The sequence below is a fragment of the Hypoxylon trugodes genome, assembly GCF_022578975.1.
Source record: "Hypoxylon trugodes strain CBS 135444 unplaced genomic scaffold F4822scaffold_10, whole genome shotgun sequence".
Taxonomy (NCBI): domain Eukaryota; kingdom Fungi; phylum Ascomycota; class Sordariomycetes; order Xylariales; family Hypoxylaceae; genus Hypoxylon; species Hypoxylon trugodes.
The window spans coordinates 2056169-2074867 of NW_026250025.1; the positions used below are offsets into that span (position 1 = coordinate 2056169).

The window sequence follows — 18699 nt, forward strand, 5'->3', positions numbered from 1 at the left end:
TATCCGAGACACAACGTGGTAAGTAGTCCTCGCGTGCCCCGTGAAGATACATGACAATACATGTACGGCCTGTGCATTCTGGATTGATACGTACTTCGATACATTGGTGTACTTGTTACCCTCTTCCCTACATTGGGGTACGTACGCACACAGGCGAGGAAATTACCTACCTATCACTTTTCAGTACACAGGTAGCTCATATGCGTATGTATAAATCAGTCGTCGCCTGCATTAATCTAGGTAAAGAATAACCACATTGACCTCGCGATAGGTACAGGACGTTAAAGTCATGCCACTTTCTTTCGTATCCCTTCGGAGGTCCTTTCGCTTGCGTTTACATATGTAGTTCTAGACGTACAGATGGGTTGTGAGAGGTTACTTCTGAGGTACAATCCACTAAAGGGAACAGCCCAAAGGAGTAACCTCTATGTACTTAAGGTCGCCTTTTAGCGTGCTACCTCCCGGTCCGGAAGTAGAAGCCATAGGCGCCAAGTTCCAGTATCGTAGCGGACCTTGTCTCTGGAGAGGACCTGGCATTGTCGATCTCTCGCTGTCGATCCATGGCGGGCGTCATGCACGAAATTCAGATTGGAAGAGGCGTAGAGCCATCGACGTAACCGTCCTTGGTGTAACCCTCACCCTCACTACGGCACTAAGGCACTAAGACAAGCCCCCGGGATTGGGGGAAGGTGGTTGATGCTAATACATAAGTTGGGGGCGCCCGTACCTTGCCTAATAACGTACCCCCATCCAACCCCCCTTATTCGAAACTTGGACAAATTTGATTCGACTTCACCAATGTTCCCGTTTAGCCTCCAATTTCAGGAACCTATATCGTTCTTTCATGGTTACACACTCAACATGCAGATTTACGTTAATGAATTTTTGGTTCGTACAATGTAAAAGAGAGGATCTTCTACCCACGGAAGATCAGCACCATCGTCCCGCCCCTCCGGTGGATTCCGTGGAGCGGAGATGGAGCCATTATTGATGTTAGCGGCTAGTCCCACTGCTTCTTCAATGGTTCTACTTCAAATACGTATGCTATCACAGGTCATTCAGGCTTTTTCAAATGTTATGCCTAGGCAATCAAAGCATCATAAGAAAAAAAATAAGTGCCAAGTTTATAAGTTTAGCCCCATCAGGCAGAACGTGGGAGAAATTCCGTCAGACGCGACGTTGGCGCCGCCTCGGAGCTTCCCCCAAATCTATCTAACGGTGGTACGACGATGTCGTCAGATAAGGGGTACCACACACATTCGAGAGCGCTGACGACTTACAATAGGCTAGGCAATGTGATCTGATCATGACATTAAGCTTATCATAGCCGACCCAGATTCACGGACTGCGGACGCTCAGACGGGGTAACAAGCGAGATCTAGATAGACCTAGAGCGCGATCTAGACCTCCGAAGAACAATCTGGGGAAGCATATCCGTCCGCCGCCTCGTTACCGCCGAGGTTTATTAGTATGTTACCCACGATGCGGTTCACTTAAAACCTGGCGCCTGTCTACCTAGACCCGGTATAGCCTGTACCCCCTTTACTATTGCTTTTTCCTCGCGAACGGATTTATCGTATCGGACGTATCTTCTTAAACCCCCGCGCTAAGCTTGAATTCGTGGAAAATTAATGTGCCTTAGGTAATCCGGGTAGAGACGTAACGTTAAGTAGACAGGGTTCAGTCCTCTATAGATGAGATTGATATTATACATGGTAGTCCCGCTAATTGACATAGATGTCCAGTATTGCGTGATAAGCTGTTTTGTGGTTATTTAGTAATATCCATGTCATTTCCGCCAAGATAGTATGGTAATATGTCCTTAATTGATATTCCTTTGTTTGTCTCGTCTCAGTTCAAGACCCTTTTTGGTTTTGGACCCCTTTGTTAGCTGCAGGCTAGATCTCCATTTATCATACTTCCCTGTCTCCAAGATCTAGGTACCGTGGATAGCTGTCTCAGCCTTAATATGATGTTGTGAGGTTTCTCGGGAGCGAATATTATACGATATACGTGCATTCGTCAGATCGAGGCATCCATTGTTTTATAGATAAAGAATGCTAGTGGTGGTTTATGAGTAACGGTCGTTATATCACAAACATTCTTATCATGACCTATAGCAGCAACGAATTGACGGGTTCCAATGCAGGAAATAGAATAGCGTAAATTCATACGGCCGTGAATCTATTCTTTTCTCCAATATTTTGATATATAGTAGACATTTATGAGAAGATTAATAAATATTTGCTTTGGGCTTGGAAAGTTGACGGATTCTATATATCATAAGCTCCCCGCCAACAGTTGAAAACAATCATCCTAAATGCCACGGCCATATTCCATATTGCTGGACCTACCATAGGTAAATGAACTGAGAATATCATGCAATAAACCGTACCTTTCAAGCACGAAATTCTCCAACCTACCATTGGCCAACCGAAGCAATGGCATTTCCCGTGGTTATACTACAAGGACTAAGCCCAGTTTCATATTGGCAATACATACAGCGGGTCAAACATCGGGTATAATTGCTGTTTTTTTAACTCTTCACCTTTATCATAAAAATAATTGCCACTATCTAGCTGCCAATCTCGCAGAATGTCTTTGACTAACACGGTGAAGTCGAAGATCAAAAGATGTAACGATCCTTCCGCGCCTCTGGGGCCAAAACCCACAAACACAACCTCGATGGCGAGTACCACCGAAATGCAAGCCGATTTTAGAAGCCGTGTTTATAAATAGCTTGGGAACTATTTGATAGAGGTTTACTCGCTTCGTCGTTAAACGAGAAAGACAAAGCTATCTCTTCATCAAGCGCTGCAATTCCGCTGTCACATCTACGTAAGAGGAATCTGGAATGTTTGACAATGGATGCATTATCCACCTAGCTAAGTCTAAGCTTTACTTTGCTGTGGCTTTGTCTACGCTAGCTATACTCTGAATAGGGGGGTCTCTAGGGCTTTCATCACATCGAATATTGCTAGTGTAATATCTGGTAGGCTAGATCTTCGTTAGAGGGTGAATTGGCGGTAATATCCCACAAGAAATACTACGGCAAGGTTGTCATATTGCACTTTCCAATATATACGAGCCAATATATAGACTAAAGGTATGTATAAAGCCCATAAAACATTCTACCTAGGTAACTAAGTATATGAGCTCTCCTGGACCTTTCATAAAGTAGATAGTAACAAAGTAGGAAATTTTGAAATAAATACATAAGACCATTACACATTATGTGCTCGTGGTATTCTCATTCCTTGGGTAAATTTGCCTTCACCCTTACCATGTGCTAACCAACTTACCTTATTTTACCCGATGTTACCAGCTCCAAGCTTGCTTGATATCCTGAATTCCCTAGAAAACGAAGTAATTCGTGTACTCATAATAGAAAGCAAAACGTGCACCGTGAAGTAATGAATTAAACCTTCCCAGCTAGGTACAATATGTTCTCCTTAACTGCCTCTGTCAGCTCACCTTGCCCCGTGTACACGTATTGTGCAGTCTGCGGCCATACCTCGGCGTGAGGCATAGGTAGGTATATGACATCACCCTCATGGACATGCCCAGACTGCAATAGAGCCGCTACAACAGGGAGATAAGCGCGAGCATACCGAAGGTCTATATAGTTGCATTAGTATCAACTCACCACAGTCCGCAATATGAGCCAACTTACGTATAGGTACAGCTTTCGCGTCTCTTATCAAACTCTCCAAATCTAAGCTACTCGAGCCTGCCCGAAGTAATGTGCCCGAACGCACACTACTTGATCGCCTAGCTCTTGTTTGCGAAGGAATGGCGACTCCACTACGGGGTGACACCGGTAAGGGGCTTAGCCCACCTGGACTGTGGATTGGTAGTTGTGAAGGAGGATCAGGTATCGTAGCTCGAAGCTCCTCTATGTTGAAGTTCCTCTGGATTAGAAAGGAAGGTTTATCCAAAGCTCGAGGCCGAACGATTGCACGGACCGTTACTCGTTTCCCTAACGGCGCATCATGCTTGCTTATTTCTGCTAGCTTTCTGACTTCTAGCCCCTTGGTCTCAGCTTGGGAACCGTTACTAGGCCGACGGAGAGATCGAGCGATGATGAAAGCGTCAGCTGTTTTGGCATTGCCGTAATAGACGTGACCCCAAGTTCGAAGCTGATCTTGCGCTGAGTTCCTTCGTGGTGAGACAGGGGACAAGCTGCTACTGTCTGTGGCATAATAGCTAGGATTTCGATCCTGAGGAGCTAATAAACCATCACGCGTAGTTACTGACCGAAACCTTTCGGAAGAGAGTTGATAGTCCCCTTGCGGCTCAACATCCGGTGAAGCGGGTGTCAGCAAACTATGCGCTATGCTCATTGGTGGTAATATGCTGATCCTTTCGAGCCGCGCAACTAGGGGGGACGGAGAGTATTCTTCAATAGGAGTTAGAGGTGCCGAGTTATTGATCACATGCTTCGCTCTGTGATCAAGACTATTGACTAATGCTCTATCTTGCCTTCGCATCGAACCATCGTAGGACGCGGGATGGATTGGACTCGGACCCGGGAGGCTTTTGGGTGACACGGGTGACGGAGATAGGTTGACGTTTATGGGGGTTGGCCTAAACACCGTCTTCGTGGCGCCTCCGAGACTACGATGGCTGGTCCACAAGGGCTCGAGACTCAGACGTCTCGAGACATTTACATCGCTTGTCATTGGTAGGGTGAATTAACCTAAGTACGAGATAAGTAACGTATGAAGCTAAAAATATTTCTTCTCATAAGACTGTTCTGGTGGTTGTAAAAAAACAACTGTTGAGAAGCAGGGATATAATTCAACCTTCCACTGCAGGACTTGGCTTATGAACATTTTCTATCAAATAGGTAAAAGGTACAAAGCCTTTTTTGTAAACGGACCTTTTGGTTGTTGAAAGGGGGGGGGGCTGACGCGGTTCGTTAAATCAAAGGGTTGACACATATTGACAATCGGGGTTTCGCAACGTTTATTATTGCTCGTGGCGAAGAAGAAAGACCGATATGGTATCTTTATGCGACTCGTCTCGATAGGATGAATAAAGGAAATGACCGAGATTCTTGTCATTTGCACCTACTACCTTGTGGATGACTGAATGTTTAAACAGCTGAATAATGAGAATAAGGAGACGGGCTTTTTCTCCTGGGCTAGATTGAATAACAAAGAAATTTTGCATTGCCACATTTCATATAGATCAAGTTATACAGGAAATGTAACTAGGATTTTTTGTATTTTGAATGGAATCGTCTCAAACAAGTTTATCAAAGCTGACCTGTCGAAGAAGTGAAAGTTGAATGAGTTGAATGAGGAAGAAATCAATAATTGATACCTTCTATTTGCATAGAAACGATATCTCATTTCATATATATAACTCATTACTATATAATAGCTGCTGACATAATACTCGATAGTGTCATAGTAGGTTGACATAAGCCCAGCTAGCGTTATGACCTCACGGACGGGAGCTAGGGTAAGGTGAAAGGTTATGTAATGACAAAATAGAGCTTCCTTGCTCATGATTGGCTCACTCCGTTCAAACCTTGGTGTTTCAATTTCAAGCTCCAAATAATCACCTCGGAACTTTGACCTCCAAAAAAATACTTTTTTTAAAGGACAACATATCAGATATCGACTTGACATCTGTTCAAATATCTCCCTTAACCCCCCCTTCTTATCGTCGCGATGTCATTCGATTTTCGATAGTATATCTAAATAAATTGTTTCATCCTTTTATTCCGTATTTACTCCTGCAATTTGCGTAAGGGTAAAAATGGGATCCAATACGACGACTAGTTACAAACAGATGAAGGAGGACTTCGTGTCCAACTTGTCAGGAGGCTCGATCGCTGAAATTAATTGTGTGACTGCTGTTGGACCTGTACGCGAGGGATCCGATATCCAATCATCGTGAGGATTTTTTGCTAATTTGAGCCCCATCGCCAGATCGCCTTCACCCTATGGTCTATATTGCAAGCACGCCAATCCTTTTTCAAAACGTACAGACCACTAAGCTTCTTGGTCGATTTCCTCCTAAATGTCGTGGCTATACTACTATCCATAACGCTCTACGCGAACACACCATTATTACTTTCCGGCCTGATTCTTGTTCCTGCCATATTCGTCTATGCGCTACCTCCAAACCCCGCCGCATCGCGAAAGAAGCCCAAGCTCCCTCCCAATGCGCAGTCGCAAAGATCACCCGGTACACTCAGCGTTCTATCCACGAAGCCTTTCTTGACGACATATCGAGGATCTATGTTGGTTACCACATGTCTAGCAATATTGGCCGTGGATTTTAGACTATTTCCTCGTAGATTCGCCAAGGTCGAAACATGGGGTACCTCATTGATGGACGTGGGTGTGGGGTCATTCGTCTTCTCAGCAGGTGTTGTTGCTGCGCGACCAGTTCTGAAAGAGAGGGCTGAGGGTCGGAGGACGCCGTTGGCCCAGAGACTTCTATACTCGATGCGCCACTCGCTTCCTCTTTTGGTTCTCGGCATCGCCCGGTTCATAAGCGTTAAAGGTATCGACTACGCCGAACATGTCACCGAATACGGCGTCCACTGGAACTTCTTTTTTACGCTAGGCTTTCTGCCCCCTTTCGTTGCACTTTTCCAGTCAGCCTTGAAGATCATTCCATCTTATGCAGCACTCGCTATACTAATCGGGGTTATCTACCAAGTTGTGCTAGAGAGCACAAGTCTGAAAGCATTTATTCTTGTGGCGCCACGAACAGACCTCTTCTCCATGAACCGAGAAGGTATATGCAGCTTTTTCGGATATCTTGCCATATTCCTAGCCGGCCAGGATACCGGCATGTTTGTATTGCCCAGAAGCATTAATCCACGTAGTGGAACTAGTAACAGTACGCAACGAGTGACCCTTCTTTTAACGATGGCCGTATGGACATCTATCTGGACTGTCCTATACTTCTTCAATACGAACTACACATATGGGGCAGGTTTGGACGTCTCTCGTCGACTTGCCAATCTACCTTATATCCTATGGATTGCGGCGTTCAACTCGGCTCAGTTATTAGCATGTTGTGCTATTGAGAGCCTCTTCTTCCCGTCATTTTATAATGCTACGGATGCGAAGACGGAGCGTGAGGCGTATGAGACAGCTACAAGTAGGGTGTTGCGATCATTCAATAGGAATGGATTGGCCATTTTCTTACTAGCAAATCTACTCACCGGGTTAGTGAATATGACGGTACCTACGTTGGATGTCGGGCCAGGTATCACGATGGCAATACTCGTGGGCTATGCTGCCGTGTTGACGACGGTTGCGGTTGCCCTTGATTCATGGAATATATCCATTAAGTTGTGAGCTAAGTATAGACCAATTAGAAATCAATAAGAATATTTTACCATCTTGCATCTTACCCGATTTACCATTATTTACTTAAACTATACGTTATTCACATCGAACATTTCGCGGAATGCTCAAGATTGCATCCTCTATCTCGGTTCCATCTTCTTCATCTGCCGGAATAAGTTAGCAGACTCACCCAGAAGTCATAGATTTCTTTATCCTATGATCCAATCCACCTACAAATCCAGATTCGCAGGTCCCGAGCTATAGCTTAGCTGAAGCAATAGCTTCTTACCCCACCACCCCCCTATTCGACCCCCTTTCTCTCCACATTACGTGTATGTGTCGACATTTACAATATATATACGGAATCAATACAATGGTCTATCACGTACGACCATATAATCTAGAAAGCTCGGGATCCCGTCCGATCTCCCCTTGATAAGCTAGATATTGCTAGACTAGTAGTTGGGTCGGTGACGATCAGCGAATCCCTGGTGTTGTACGTTTTTACCTTTTTAACGTTTCGGTATGGCATTTCCTTGTTCGTATCGTCGATATACTCCCCGCTCCCGGGCGGGTGGTTCACGATTCCTTTGCCACCAATGAGGCAGTGCATATATCACTGGATCACCTATGTATAAGGGTTCGTATACTACTTAGATGTCATGTTGGGACGGGATCTGGATTGTTCTAGTCCTTATTCGTCAATGGGGGACAATTTAACAAAGACATCGCAGAGTATCACCTTGAAATTGTCCATCAAGGTATCCAATTGGGAAAGCACATCGTAATCCCTTTATTCTACTATATTCCCACAACAAGAAGAAATAAGTTCTGGACCGTAGTCCTTGTCTTCGGGTGCGCCATGATGGTGGGTGATGGGATGGCTAGGTGTTCATGACGTCCTCATTCCCGTTACCGCGATGCTTTGTCTTCGGTGCGATGTATATTTTTCTTTGTGGTAGTATCTCAATTTTCCTTTTCGTATCAGGAGTGACTGATCGATGGGTAGACGCATATGCGAAATTGAGATAGGGATATTATGCACATGTTGTGTGACTGTGATGAGGCGGGTGAATATGAGCTTTAGTACTTAGGTAACTCGAATTTCAAACGTGGTAAAATTTAAGCCTTGTTCACATGGACGGGTGAAATCTTGGGGATGGTTACCTAGTATTTAGGACGGAGAAGGCCATTGTACATTGTTATTTGAGAATGAAATGGCATGGGGCTGATGGGGTGTAGTACGAATTTACTTTAAGGGTTAAGTATCATATATTCTCAGTCCGTGTGCTGAGACATTTTCCTACCTACGCTATTATGTTGGGTGCTTTCCCATGTGATAATATCGGGACTGTTCTTGTGATACCCGAGAATATTAGAGGCATTTCCATTCAAACCCCTTCTATCTGGGGTCGTTCCAAGATATTATAGTTGGAGTCCAGATTAAGAAGTCTCAATGTTTGCTGAGTAGGTAGGTGGTGAGGCACTCTTTCTATCACTGCATCCTCTGAACGTATATTACTCATCTAGCAAGTGTCTAGTCATTCAGCTCATTCTGCAGGTTGAATTAATAGTAATTAGGAAAAATCGGCGGAAAGATCGGATCGCGGGTGATCGTCGTCTTCGAGGCGTATTAGTGACGATATCAATCTATGTATCAGATTGATCATCCGAAAGGTTCGCACTCCCGGATGATCGTGTAGCTAGCCATAATTCTCGGGTTCCCCACGCCAATTTATTTTTTTGAACGATCCCGTTATTAAGGGTCTTTGAGAGATGGCTTACTAAATGTTATAATACTAATATCATTCGGGCTTAATTAATCTCCAAACATCAGTTCTGGATCATGAAGCTTTGGTTTAGTTGATTCTCCCAGCATGTTTCCGGTGGATGTGTATCGTAGTAAGTTCCTACCTTACTCGAAGGTACTTGATATCAATATTTCAATTAAGCCTGTTTCTAGAGCATGAATATGCTATTTCAATGTTCCCTTTTCAATTGGCTAAGATCCCTAATTATATAATCCTAGATATTAGATTCCTTGGGACCAATTCGATTTGCGCACGGATTTATGGCTACTTGACTCGATTATCCGTTACTTAAAATATGGTATGGTCGCACGAATCATTTACCAAGTCTTTGTACTCCCGCATTGTTTCATGCATGGAAGGGAGCTCCTTGGTAAATAGCTCGGTGGCTTCACTGGTTGTGTGGATGGCGGCAAAGTCGAATGAGGTCTACCCGGTGGACGACGATGACGATCTTTAGGCGGATAAAAGTACCGTACGCTATGAATGGTGCGAGGTCTGAGCTCTTTTGAGACTCGAGCCCGTTTCGGTTAACCGCTGGTAGACCGTGCCCCTAGATACTTGAATAGTTCAAGGAGAGTTAATAAACTAAGAACTATTCTTTTGACCCCTGTCTGGTACCCATGAAAGGTCATCTCCGATGTCAATGCAAGAAGATCTGATCTTCTCAGCCTATCAGCCTAGTGGACCATTGTTATATGCCGTAGCTGAAAAGTTTGGAATGGGATCATTCGTTATATGTATGTATTAACGTACATACATACTTAAGTCGCAATGTAGATGCTTGTGGACGACGTACGAAAAGCTCGCAAGGAGACTGGTGGCATATCGAATTGTTTTTAATTGGGTTGGTGGTCAGCGTCGCGCCCGGAATCCTGTTTATTTATTGGGCTTTCATTTTCGTCATAGCCTTAGTGAAACTTGGCTGAAAGGAGTGCTCCTCCGATTGTAGTATCTAGATGATCGTCGCGAAAATTCGTTTGTTATGGCCGCTGTCTTCGCGACCACAACATCAAACAATAAGCCCTTGAACAACGAAAACAGGCCATAATCGCGACCAAGCCACAAGTAGCAACGGCGATATGCGAGAAAATAAATGTGCTTGAACAACTGTAATGAGAGGTGGGTATTTAGTGGGAAACATTGGTATTCCCATGTTTCCTACCTAGGTATGCATAATGGTTGATATTGTTCGAGATTAGAATGAGACTAGGTAGCTAGGTACCTAGATAGGTAGGGTAAAAGAATTAGAAACTCCGTAGATACAGTATAGAGATCGAGACACGGTTCAGTTCAGCCTTGCATCTTGTATTTTAAGAACTGCTCTGTCGTGACAAGGGAGGCTGGAACGAAGAAGGCGAAAAGAAGCTAAATGGAAGACTGTTGATGTTAGTTTCCTATGGCAAATCATGGGTATAATCATGGATGTAATTGATGATGTGACTTTGTCCGATCAAGCTCAAGAGCTTCCGTTATTGGGAGTTGAAGAAAAAAATGACATATTACGGGACGGACTCCTCTGCTTATTTAGACCCTGGTACGTAATTATCCCTGCCGTTTCAGAATCAATTGCGAGGTTTTGCCCATTTATATGTTCGGTATCTTCGCCCGGACTCGGGAGTCGTGATGTTTGTTTGTTCGTGAACTAAAACAATTATTCCATCATCCCTGTGATTCGAAGACACCACCTTTTCTGTTTCTCCAGCTTAGTGCGTAAGAGAGTGAAAAAGGACGGCAGCGGGTCGGATCTTTTATAGCGGGATCCCTTGTACCTAGCTGGAAACGAGATTCTTCTGTTTTGTACTGTACCGTTGTGAGTTACCTGACTTGTAAGTGTTGGGTACACTTACAGGGCTACGCACAGCTGGGGTAATGCTTTAGGTATCTAGGTAGGTATTAAAAACAGCTGTTGACCTATTTGGTATATTGTTCTGGTTGTCCGACGTTTTTTGTTTCTATAAATGCATTGTATTATATGTTCATGTCAATTATGATCTTATCTTATTAATAGGCACCATATAAATCCTAACCTGTCAGCTCTAATCTCTATTTAAACAGATTTACGTACGTATATAAGTGAACATATGATGAAGATAGACCCGGACATCCTGGTCTAATGGATCAGAGAATACCGGAGGAATGAGTCCTGTTACGCTGCTGCACTCCTTCTGCATACCGAGATACGCGCAACGTAACCCTTTCTTTTCGTGTCTTTATTTTCGGACATTGAATAAAAATATAAATTAGTGGTTCCAATGGCATAATGTCAAAACAAGGTAAGATTCATGAAGGAGGTCATATATAACTCTTTATTATTATGATGTCGAGGGAAAAGAAGCTGGGGATTTAAATAAGTACTAGGGTATCTAGGTACTTGATTATATTAAATTCCAGGTGCCGAAGATATAAAAATGCTTGTGAGAGATGCATATGTACATTTCTTATTGACCAATTACGTATGCTGCATTCGCTTAGTATGTACAAGTATTTAAGTAGATATACGTAAAGAACCTTGAAACTTATGCTTATACCTCTAAAAGTTTCAACCCAATTGACTGGCTTCTTAAAGCTTTCGGTGAATGTTGCCGTAACGAATGGTTCGTTATACATATGTACCTACTTTAATTGATAAGATACTGGATCACAGACGGACCTGTCGCTGTTTAGTTTAAACCGTACCTGCATGAAAATGGTCGATTTAATCGTCATTAGGTATTATATAGTGGATACATATGTACTAGGTTGCTTAGGCGAACCCTTTTTAATTGACATTTTGGCCGTCTATCCGTCGTGACTATTACCTAATCGAGCTAATCTACAATAAAATATCCCACTATTGTCCCGTATCGCATTGTAGACATGATCCACCCGTTTATCCGTTTTAGGTTAGTGCTCCCTTTCAATAACGTGGGCTTGTTTCCTTGGCTGGAAGGAAACACGCCCCAAAAAAGAAGAGAAGGGACAGCGACGCGACGAAATTGGCAGTACGTTCAAAAGGTTTAGTTAGGTTTAACCAGGTTTAGCTGGGTTTAGCACATTTGAGGTGTGACAAGACCACCTAACCCCCTTGCTGGCGTCTCCATCCGTCCATCTTCCAATTTCCCTCTCGAGTACATCCTAGGCATCCTGGGCATCCTGGACTTGTACTAAAACATCCTTGATCATCCTTACCCACGTCCCTTACCCACAACCGTCCCAATTGATGCTCATTTCCAACTCGAAAGACGGGGGGAGAGCAAGAGAGAAGAGAAGAAAAAAAGTGATAGTCTTGGTTGTGTGTCTGTGTGTTCGTGTGGCTGGTCAACAACTCAACTCAGGTTAGTAGTGGTTTTTCGTTTGGTTTGCTTCCTTTTCCCTCCCCTCCCTTTCCCTCTTCGTCGTTTCTATCACGTCCACGTTGTTTTTTTTTGGCCTGCCTTTATCCAGGCGAGGCATCAGATTTTTATTTTCCTCGCGACGTTTTAATTCGTGTCTCTTACCATAATCCCCCCTTAATAAGAGCGCGTGTAAAAATAATTGGGTAACGGTGTCTGCACCATCAAGCTTCCCACCCAAATTTCACCATTACCATTATCATTACCTACCTAGGTACTATTACCCATTACCCCTTAGGACCCTCTATCCTATTTTTTCCCCTTCCACCTTTTTTTTCGGCCGTCCGCTCACCCCCCTCCTAATCGCAACGCGTTTCCCGATTCTCGTTAAACGGTGCATTAGCCATTCAATCTACCAACTCAATTCCCTAACTAAAGTCGAACGGATAAGACTCGGTTCAGTGCCGGTGAAGGGAAACATAGGCTTAACTTGGCGTCCGTCTTGTGGGTAGTTAGGATCGATTGAAACCTACCGGTGTCGAATTGTCAACCCTCTATGGTACCTAGGTCAACGATACACGAAGACGAAACCTTCCGTACATCCGTCTCCCTGACCCAATCCAATCCAATTACGTCCCGATTTCCTCTAGGATCCCGAACCTGTTGTTTACCATCATTTTACGAGCACACGGTTTTGATACTGGAACGATTCTTTTGAAAGATCACGCCCACGATAAATACCAACGTAATCGGCCTCTTCTGTCAAATAACTTAATATCCTAACGTGTTCGCGCCAAAATCAGGGTCTAGCGCAATTGATTTTCATCCATTTAAGAGTTGTTAACACTTGAAAGGAAAAAGGGCCGGAAGAAAAAAAGGACTAGGGGAAGAAGAGCGCAAGATTACTGGTGCCCAAAGCTGCACCCGCATCTGCATGTGCATCTAAGCCTCCCCTTAAATTCGTTGGTGCAAGGTCAAGAAATAAAAGAAAACAACAATAATTACAGCTACAGTCAATACCTACCCATCTAGCTTCCGAATAGAGAAAAAGCCGACGAAGTCTACAAGCCATTCCTCAGCTGAAGGATAACTTGTACGACGAACGCATCCTTTGGAAATCGTCGCGTCCTTCCGGCGAAAAACCTGCTATCCATAGCTTTGCTACCTAACTTATTTGTTCGATAAGGACCTGGCGAAGTGACCCGAATCGCCGATCAGCTGCCTTTTCCACGCGGAACGTCGTTCAAACGAGATAGCTGCTCATTACAACGCACAATGTCAATCTGAACTGGCCTATTGGAGGATCAAACAAACCGGCAACCCTTTGGATTTTTTTCCCATTAAAAATTAATTCGAACTGTGCGCAGGTATCTACGGTGTTTTTTCATCTTAATAATTTTTTCTTTTCTCATCGGCAATCTCTTCACCGCCTCGCATTTATCATCCGAGAGGAAAATACCTGGAACAACGACCGTGTCCTCAAAATACCGTTTTAAGTATCCTCCTGTACAAGTCGTATCTTGGTAAACCTAACGGCGAATCTACGCGTCCGGCGTAGAAGATGTCTTCTGCTGCATTGCAGTCAGCTCCTCAACAGCCGACCTCCTTACCTGTTCTAAACACACCTTCGCCGGCCGCTGCATCACAACGCCAATACACTCCTGGTCAATCACCTAACCGAGAAGGTCGTTATGGTGGCCGAGATAACGCGAACGCTTCACCTGCATCATCTAGACGTCCGTCTAGACGACCGAGTGGAAATAGTGCGAGCGCGGCGAGTCCAATCCCGACTTATCCAGAACAAATACAATCCTCACCGATGACATCGCGATCCGCGTTAGCCTCGCCAGTCCCGGTGGCGGGAGGTTCCGACTACGACAGATCGGCCTCGAGCCGCCGAAGAAACGAACCTCCCGTTGCACCACCTCGAACATCCTCTTCGCAACAAGGCTCGACTGGTCAGGTGAATTCTCGAAGAGCAGCTCGTGCCGAGGAGCGAGCAGCGAATTCACCTAGACGAACACCAGGAGATGGTAGTAGAGGGGGCACAAATGGACCGTCGGATCTAGGTCGGGGAGGTTATGATGACCCTAGTTCTCGCAGCCGACGGGCCGCATCTCAACATCTTGCCCAAGAACCTGTCCAGAGACCAAGTAGTAATAGGGATCACCGTCAAACCGTGACCACTACGATGCCGGTAAGAACGGCTACGAATACTTCAGCAAGACAACCATCACGAGAGGCCAGCGAGGTTCTTCATCGCGTTATTGTGTCACAGCCAGAAGACGACATCGAGCGAGAACGAGAGCGGCTAAGTGAGGCACAAAACCAGGTGTCCACGCGTCGGGTTGTTGACGATCGTGATGATGCCGTCCCTCCACCAATCGCGAATGATTCCCAGGAAGAAGTTCGTCGTGGTGGTCGAAGTCGACATGACCATTCTAAACGGGAGAAGGGATCAAAATTCGGAGATTATTATTTAGGGAATGTGATTGGCGAAGGTGAATTCGGCAAAGTGAAACTCGGTTGGAAACAGGACGGAGGTGTTCAGGTAAGTCGAATGGCTTGTACGCGCCTGATTATTGACATGCTAATTCTTTTCGTGTGAAGGTTGCTATTAAGCTTATCCGCCGAGACAGTGTGGGAAACAACCCATCCAGACTAGCCAAAATCTATCGCGAAGTGGCCATTTTGCGCGGAATCTCGCATCCTAATATTGTTAGGCTGCACGAGATGTCCGAAACCGAACGCCATATTGGAATCGTGTTAGAGTACGCTTCCGGCGGTGAACTGTTCGATTATATTCTCAACCACCGATATTTAAAAGACAGTCCCGCTCGAAGACTTTTCGCCCAGCTCATATCAGGAGTGGGATATCTTCATAAGAAGGGTATCGTCCATCGTGATCTCAAGCTCGAGAATTTACTTCTCGATCGAAACCGCAATATCATTATCACCGATTTTGGTTTTGCTAATACCTTCGACCCCGCGGACGAGTTGACGGAAGAGGAAGAGTTGAGTTTGTCGGATCGTGAATTCGTCAAACGTGCCGGTCTAGACAAGACCAAGGCAAATGGAATGCGTAGGGGCGATCTAATGCAGACCAGTTGTGGAAGTCCGTGTTATGCGGCGCCGGAATTAGTTGTCAGCGACTCGCTATATACCGGCCGAAAAGTTGATGTCTGGAGCTGTGGTGTTATTCTAGTAAGTCCAAACCATATTGTATCTTTCTGTCCTACCGTCGCTGACCGGATTCTAGTATGCCATGCTCGCTGGATATTTACCCTTCGATGATGACCCTGCTAATCCCGAAGGCGACAATATCAACCTTTTATACAAATACATTGTGAATACTCCTCTCACCTTTCCCGAATACGTCACTCCGCATGCCCGAGACCTACTACGTCGCATACTTGTCCCAAGCCCTCGAAAACGTGCGGACTTATTTGAAGTCGCACGACATAGTTGGTTAAGCGAATATGCACACGTAGTGGAGCTTATTACTAGTACTACGACTACTAGCAGCGAGATACAAAACACAACTGTGCCAACTGAGGAAGCGGAGGGTTTGGCAAGAAGTGCCTCTGTTAGAGAGTCATCGAAGACGAAGTCGGCTGCTGCCACTCCAGGTGATTCGGCGCGAAAGCAGGGCAGGACGGAAGCGGAAGAGCAGACGCACGGAAAACAGAAGGATAACAAGAGACGAACTGTTCAGGTAGAGTATGTGGCTCCTGTAACTCAGACGCAAAGAGGAGGTGAGCAGCAACAGCAACAACCAGATCCTCACGCGTCGCCTCGTGGGAAGACCCGAGCCCGATCATCTAGCCAAGGTCCAGTCGAAGTGCACTCTTCACCCGCCGATAAGCCATTGCCGAAAGACCCACCGGTCACAAGAGAGGAATATGGAACTCCATCCCGAGAGACTCGTAAGCCACCTAGTGCGCACCGACGAGATGTACCACCACCGCGGACGAATATACCTCGTACGGCTTCGGACAATGCTTACATGACTTCTGCAACCGCCGGTACATCGGCTGCACGACCTACTACTGGAGGCTCGATGCAATCGACGGGTTCTAGATTGGCGTCGTCTACTAGAGGATCGTACGGTCAACCATTACCCCCCACCGTTGCCGGTACTAACGCTCATGGAAGTATACAACAACCTAAAGGATCGAAGAATTATGTCATCTCGAACCCGATCCCTCAGGAAACACCTGATATGGACTTCGGTCGACCCAGTATCAGCGTACCTTCGAAATTCGCCCAGGTATCAGGCTTTACTCAAGGGCCGCAGCAGGGTCAGCATCAACAACAACTGGCATCGCAGTCGGGCGAAAACAAGGGCCACAGAAGATCCAACACTATCGGCGAAATCGGAGGTAAGATCTTCGGTCGCAGTGGATCTATCTTTGGTGGCCGTAAGAAGCGCCCAGACCAACAACCGGGCGAGAAGTTGTCTAAGAAGTATCCTCCGATTAGCATGTCTAATGCTATGCCTGGCGACTCGAGAACTTCTATGGAATCCCGTGCGTCTAGGAGATCGTTTTCTCTAGGACTTGGCAAGAAGCGAAGCGGTAGCATTGCTGGTGGATCACAAGGATCCTACGAGAAGCCACAAAACCGCCGATTTTCTCTTATGAGAGCGATGGGCTTGGGAAAGGAGCCCACAACACCGACTCAAGAATCTTCTCAGCAAGACCTCCCTATCCAGGAACCCCCCGAGGCTGATAATTACAACCAATATGCGGACCACCAACAGGCCCGTGGAAACGTAATGCAACAACGATATGGGGATGGAACTTACGAGCAGGCACAATCACCCCGACTAGGATCTGCACCGGCACCTCGAATAGATCCGATGACCAGCCCTGTTCAGCAACGATTCCCATCGACTGCGAGACCTACAGCAATTCCTCCTTACTTACAGCAAGATGCTGTCTTGAACTCCGAGTCCGAAGCCTCCATCGAACCTCAACGAAAGCCACCGAATTCTGCACCGTACCAGACTGGTTATGATTCGGATCAATATGATGCACGCCAGTCTGGTCGTGGAAGTCGCGTGTTGCAGAAGAACAGGAGATTTGTGGATGCTTATGATGGAGAAGAGTATGGAAGGCCTCATGATCATGCGGGTAGTAGTGGTGCGGCTAAGAGAGTGATGGATTTCTTCAGAAGACGGGGTCGAGCAAGAGGGGGTGAGTCCTGAAAATAATATCTGAAAGGAGAGTGTGTTCTGAGAGAATATGCTCGTTCACAAAGGGAGGTTCATCATACCGAACTTACTACTACGACTTTTGGAGGTGCGCATTGGTGTACCCATACGATATCACACAAAATTGTTTCGCCTAGAATCTTTGGAACGCTAATGATACCTTGTTCTTCGCCTACGCCTATATCCTACGTTTACCTACCTACCTCTATTGTAATACGAGAGACGCACACCGTTTTAAAGAGAAGCAATCTAATATCCTGCCCAAGTATCTATTGAAAGAAAGAAACGACACAGATCAACGACCGTTGGGGGGTGAGTGAGCTGGTCCTTCGAGGGGTTATTGTAAGCCAGCCTCGCAAATTTGGAAGATGATCAGGCCACGGGAGGGTGATACTTGACAATTCGGAACATCATACCATATACATTTCCCCTCCATCATTTTGCAAGAGCAATACATCATAATCATTAACATAAGGTTGGGAGTTAGGATGGCATGTGTATGTAGAAGGGAGCCTGCGGATTTTTGTGCTAAACGCGCCTATTTTTGACGCTGCCCTTTTTTCGTACTGTTGCAGAAGTGCTAAAGTATTTTATTGTTTTTCTTCATCTGTTAGCATTTGAGAAGCCAGCTTTCGGAATTGGAACTGTTCATGTGATGTGATGGTGTTATAATGATTCGTGAACCAAAGTAATGTAAAATGTATATACCATAATGAAGTGTTTCAAATGAAATACATATATCTACCTAAAGTCCTAAGGATACTTGTAAAGCTAAAGAGGTATAGATCGGGCATCTTGTAGATTAACCAAGTGAGCCTGAAAAACGTGTCGTTTCTTGGAGGCATCCAGGTATGAAGTACAACTGTTTAATCTACCTAGGCATCTATCAAGTTGAAACATCCTTGCATAGAATAACAACAGAAAGGGTAACAGTCCGTTCCGGAATTGGTGGATATTGTCTGTTTCCTTTGTATCCCTAAGACAATTACATACTTGATTTTTCTTTTCTTCATCTTGATTCACGATGTACTGACTGTATCTTG

General features: G+C 45.2%; 4 protein-coding genes across 4 annotated transcripts; 2 read left to right on the plus strand and 2 right to left on the minus strand.

Annotated features, from left to right (window-relative positions):
- Positions 1–3096: 3096 nt before the first annotated feature.
- Positions 3097–5289, minus strand: F4822DRAFT_419405 (uncharacterized protein). Its single transcript, XM_051459607.1, has 2 exons — positions 3674–5289; positions 3097–3618 (listed from the first exon to the last, which is right to left on the minus strand). Exons 1-2 carry the CDS (start codon positions 4680–4682, stop codon positions 3419–3421), a joined length of 1209 nt encoding a protein of 402 aa, XP_051310098.1. The 5' UTR covers positions 4683–5289; the 3' UTR covers positions 3097–3418.
- Positions 5290–5491: 202 nt separating this feature from the next.
- Positions 5492–7378, plus strand: F4822DRAFT_419407 (GPI-anchored wall transfer protein 1). Its single transcript, XM_051459608.1, has 2 exons — positions 5492–5877; positions 5943–7378. The coding sequence occupies exons 1-2, from the start codon at positions 5770–5772 to the stop codon at positions 7326–7328; spliced, it is 1494 nt and encodes a 497-aa protein (XP_051310099.1). The 5' UTR covers positions 5492–5769; the 3' UTR covers positions 7329–7378.
- A 237-nt stretch (positions 7379–7615) lies between these two features.
- Positions 7616–8456, minus strand: F4822DRAFT_419409 (uncharacterized protein). Its single transcript, XM_051459609.1, has 2 exons — positions 8062–8456; positions 7616–8006 (listed from the first exon to the last, which is right to left on the minus strand). Exon 2 carries the CDS (start codon positions 7930–7932, stop codon positions 7720–7722), a length of 213 nt encoding a protein of 70 aa, XP_051310100.1. The 5' UTR covers positions 7933–8006; positions 8062–8456; the 3' UTR covers positions 7616–7719.
- A 5546-nt stretch (positions 8457–14002) lies between these two features.
- F4822DRAFT_434261 (uncharacterized protein) lies at positions 14003–17650 on the plus strand (the record flags this gene model as incomplete). Its single annotated transcript, XM_051461980.1, has 3 exons — positions 14003–14992; positions 15052–15645; positions 15701–17650. The coding sequence occupies 3 exons, from the start codon at positions 14003–14005 to the stop codon at positions 17648–17650; spliced, it is 3534 nt and encodes a 1177-aa protein (XP_051310101.1).
- Between the last annotated feature and the right edge of the window lie 1049 nt (positions 17651–18699).

Excerpts from the sequence above, each read along its gene's own strand:
- F4822DRAFT_419405 (XM_051459607.1), bottom strand. The coding sequence starts at position 4,682 with ATGACAAGCGATGTAAATGTCTCGAGACGTCTGAGTCTCGAGCCCTTG. Across the intron at positions 3,619-3,673 it reads CGCGAAAGCTGTACCTATAC|ACCTTCGGTATGCTCGCGCT; the intron begins GTAAGTTGGCTC and ends GCAACTATATAG.
- F4822DRAFT_419407 (XM_051459608.1), top strand. The coding sequence starts at position 5,770 with ATGGGATCCAATACGACGACTAGTTACAAACAGATGAAGGAGGACTTC. Across the intron at positions 5,878-5,942 it reads GTGTGACTGCTGTTGGACCT|ATCGCCTTCACCCTATGGTC; the intron begins GTACGCGAGGGA and ends CCCCATCGCCAG.
- F4822DRAFT_419409 (XM_051459609.1), bottom strand. The coding sequence starts at position 7,932 with ATGCACTGCCTCATTGGTGGCAAAGGAATCGTGAACCACCCGCCCGGG.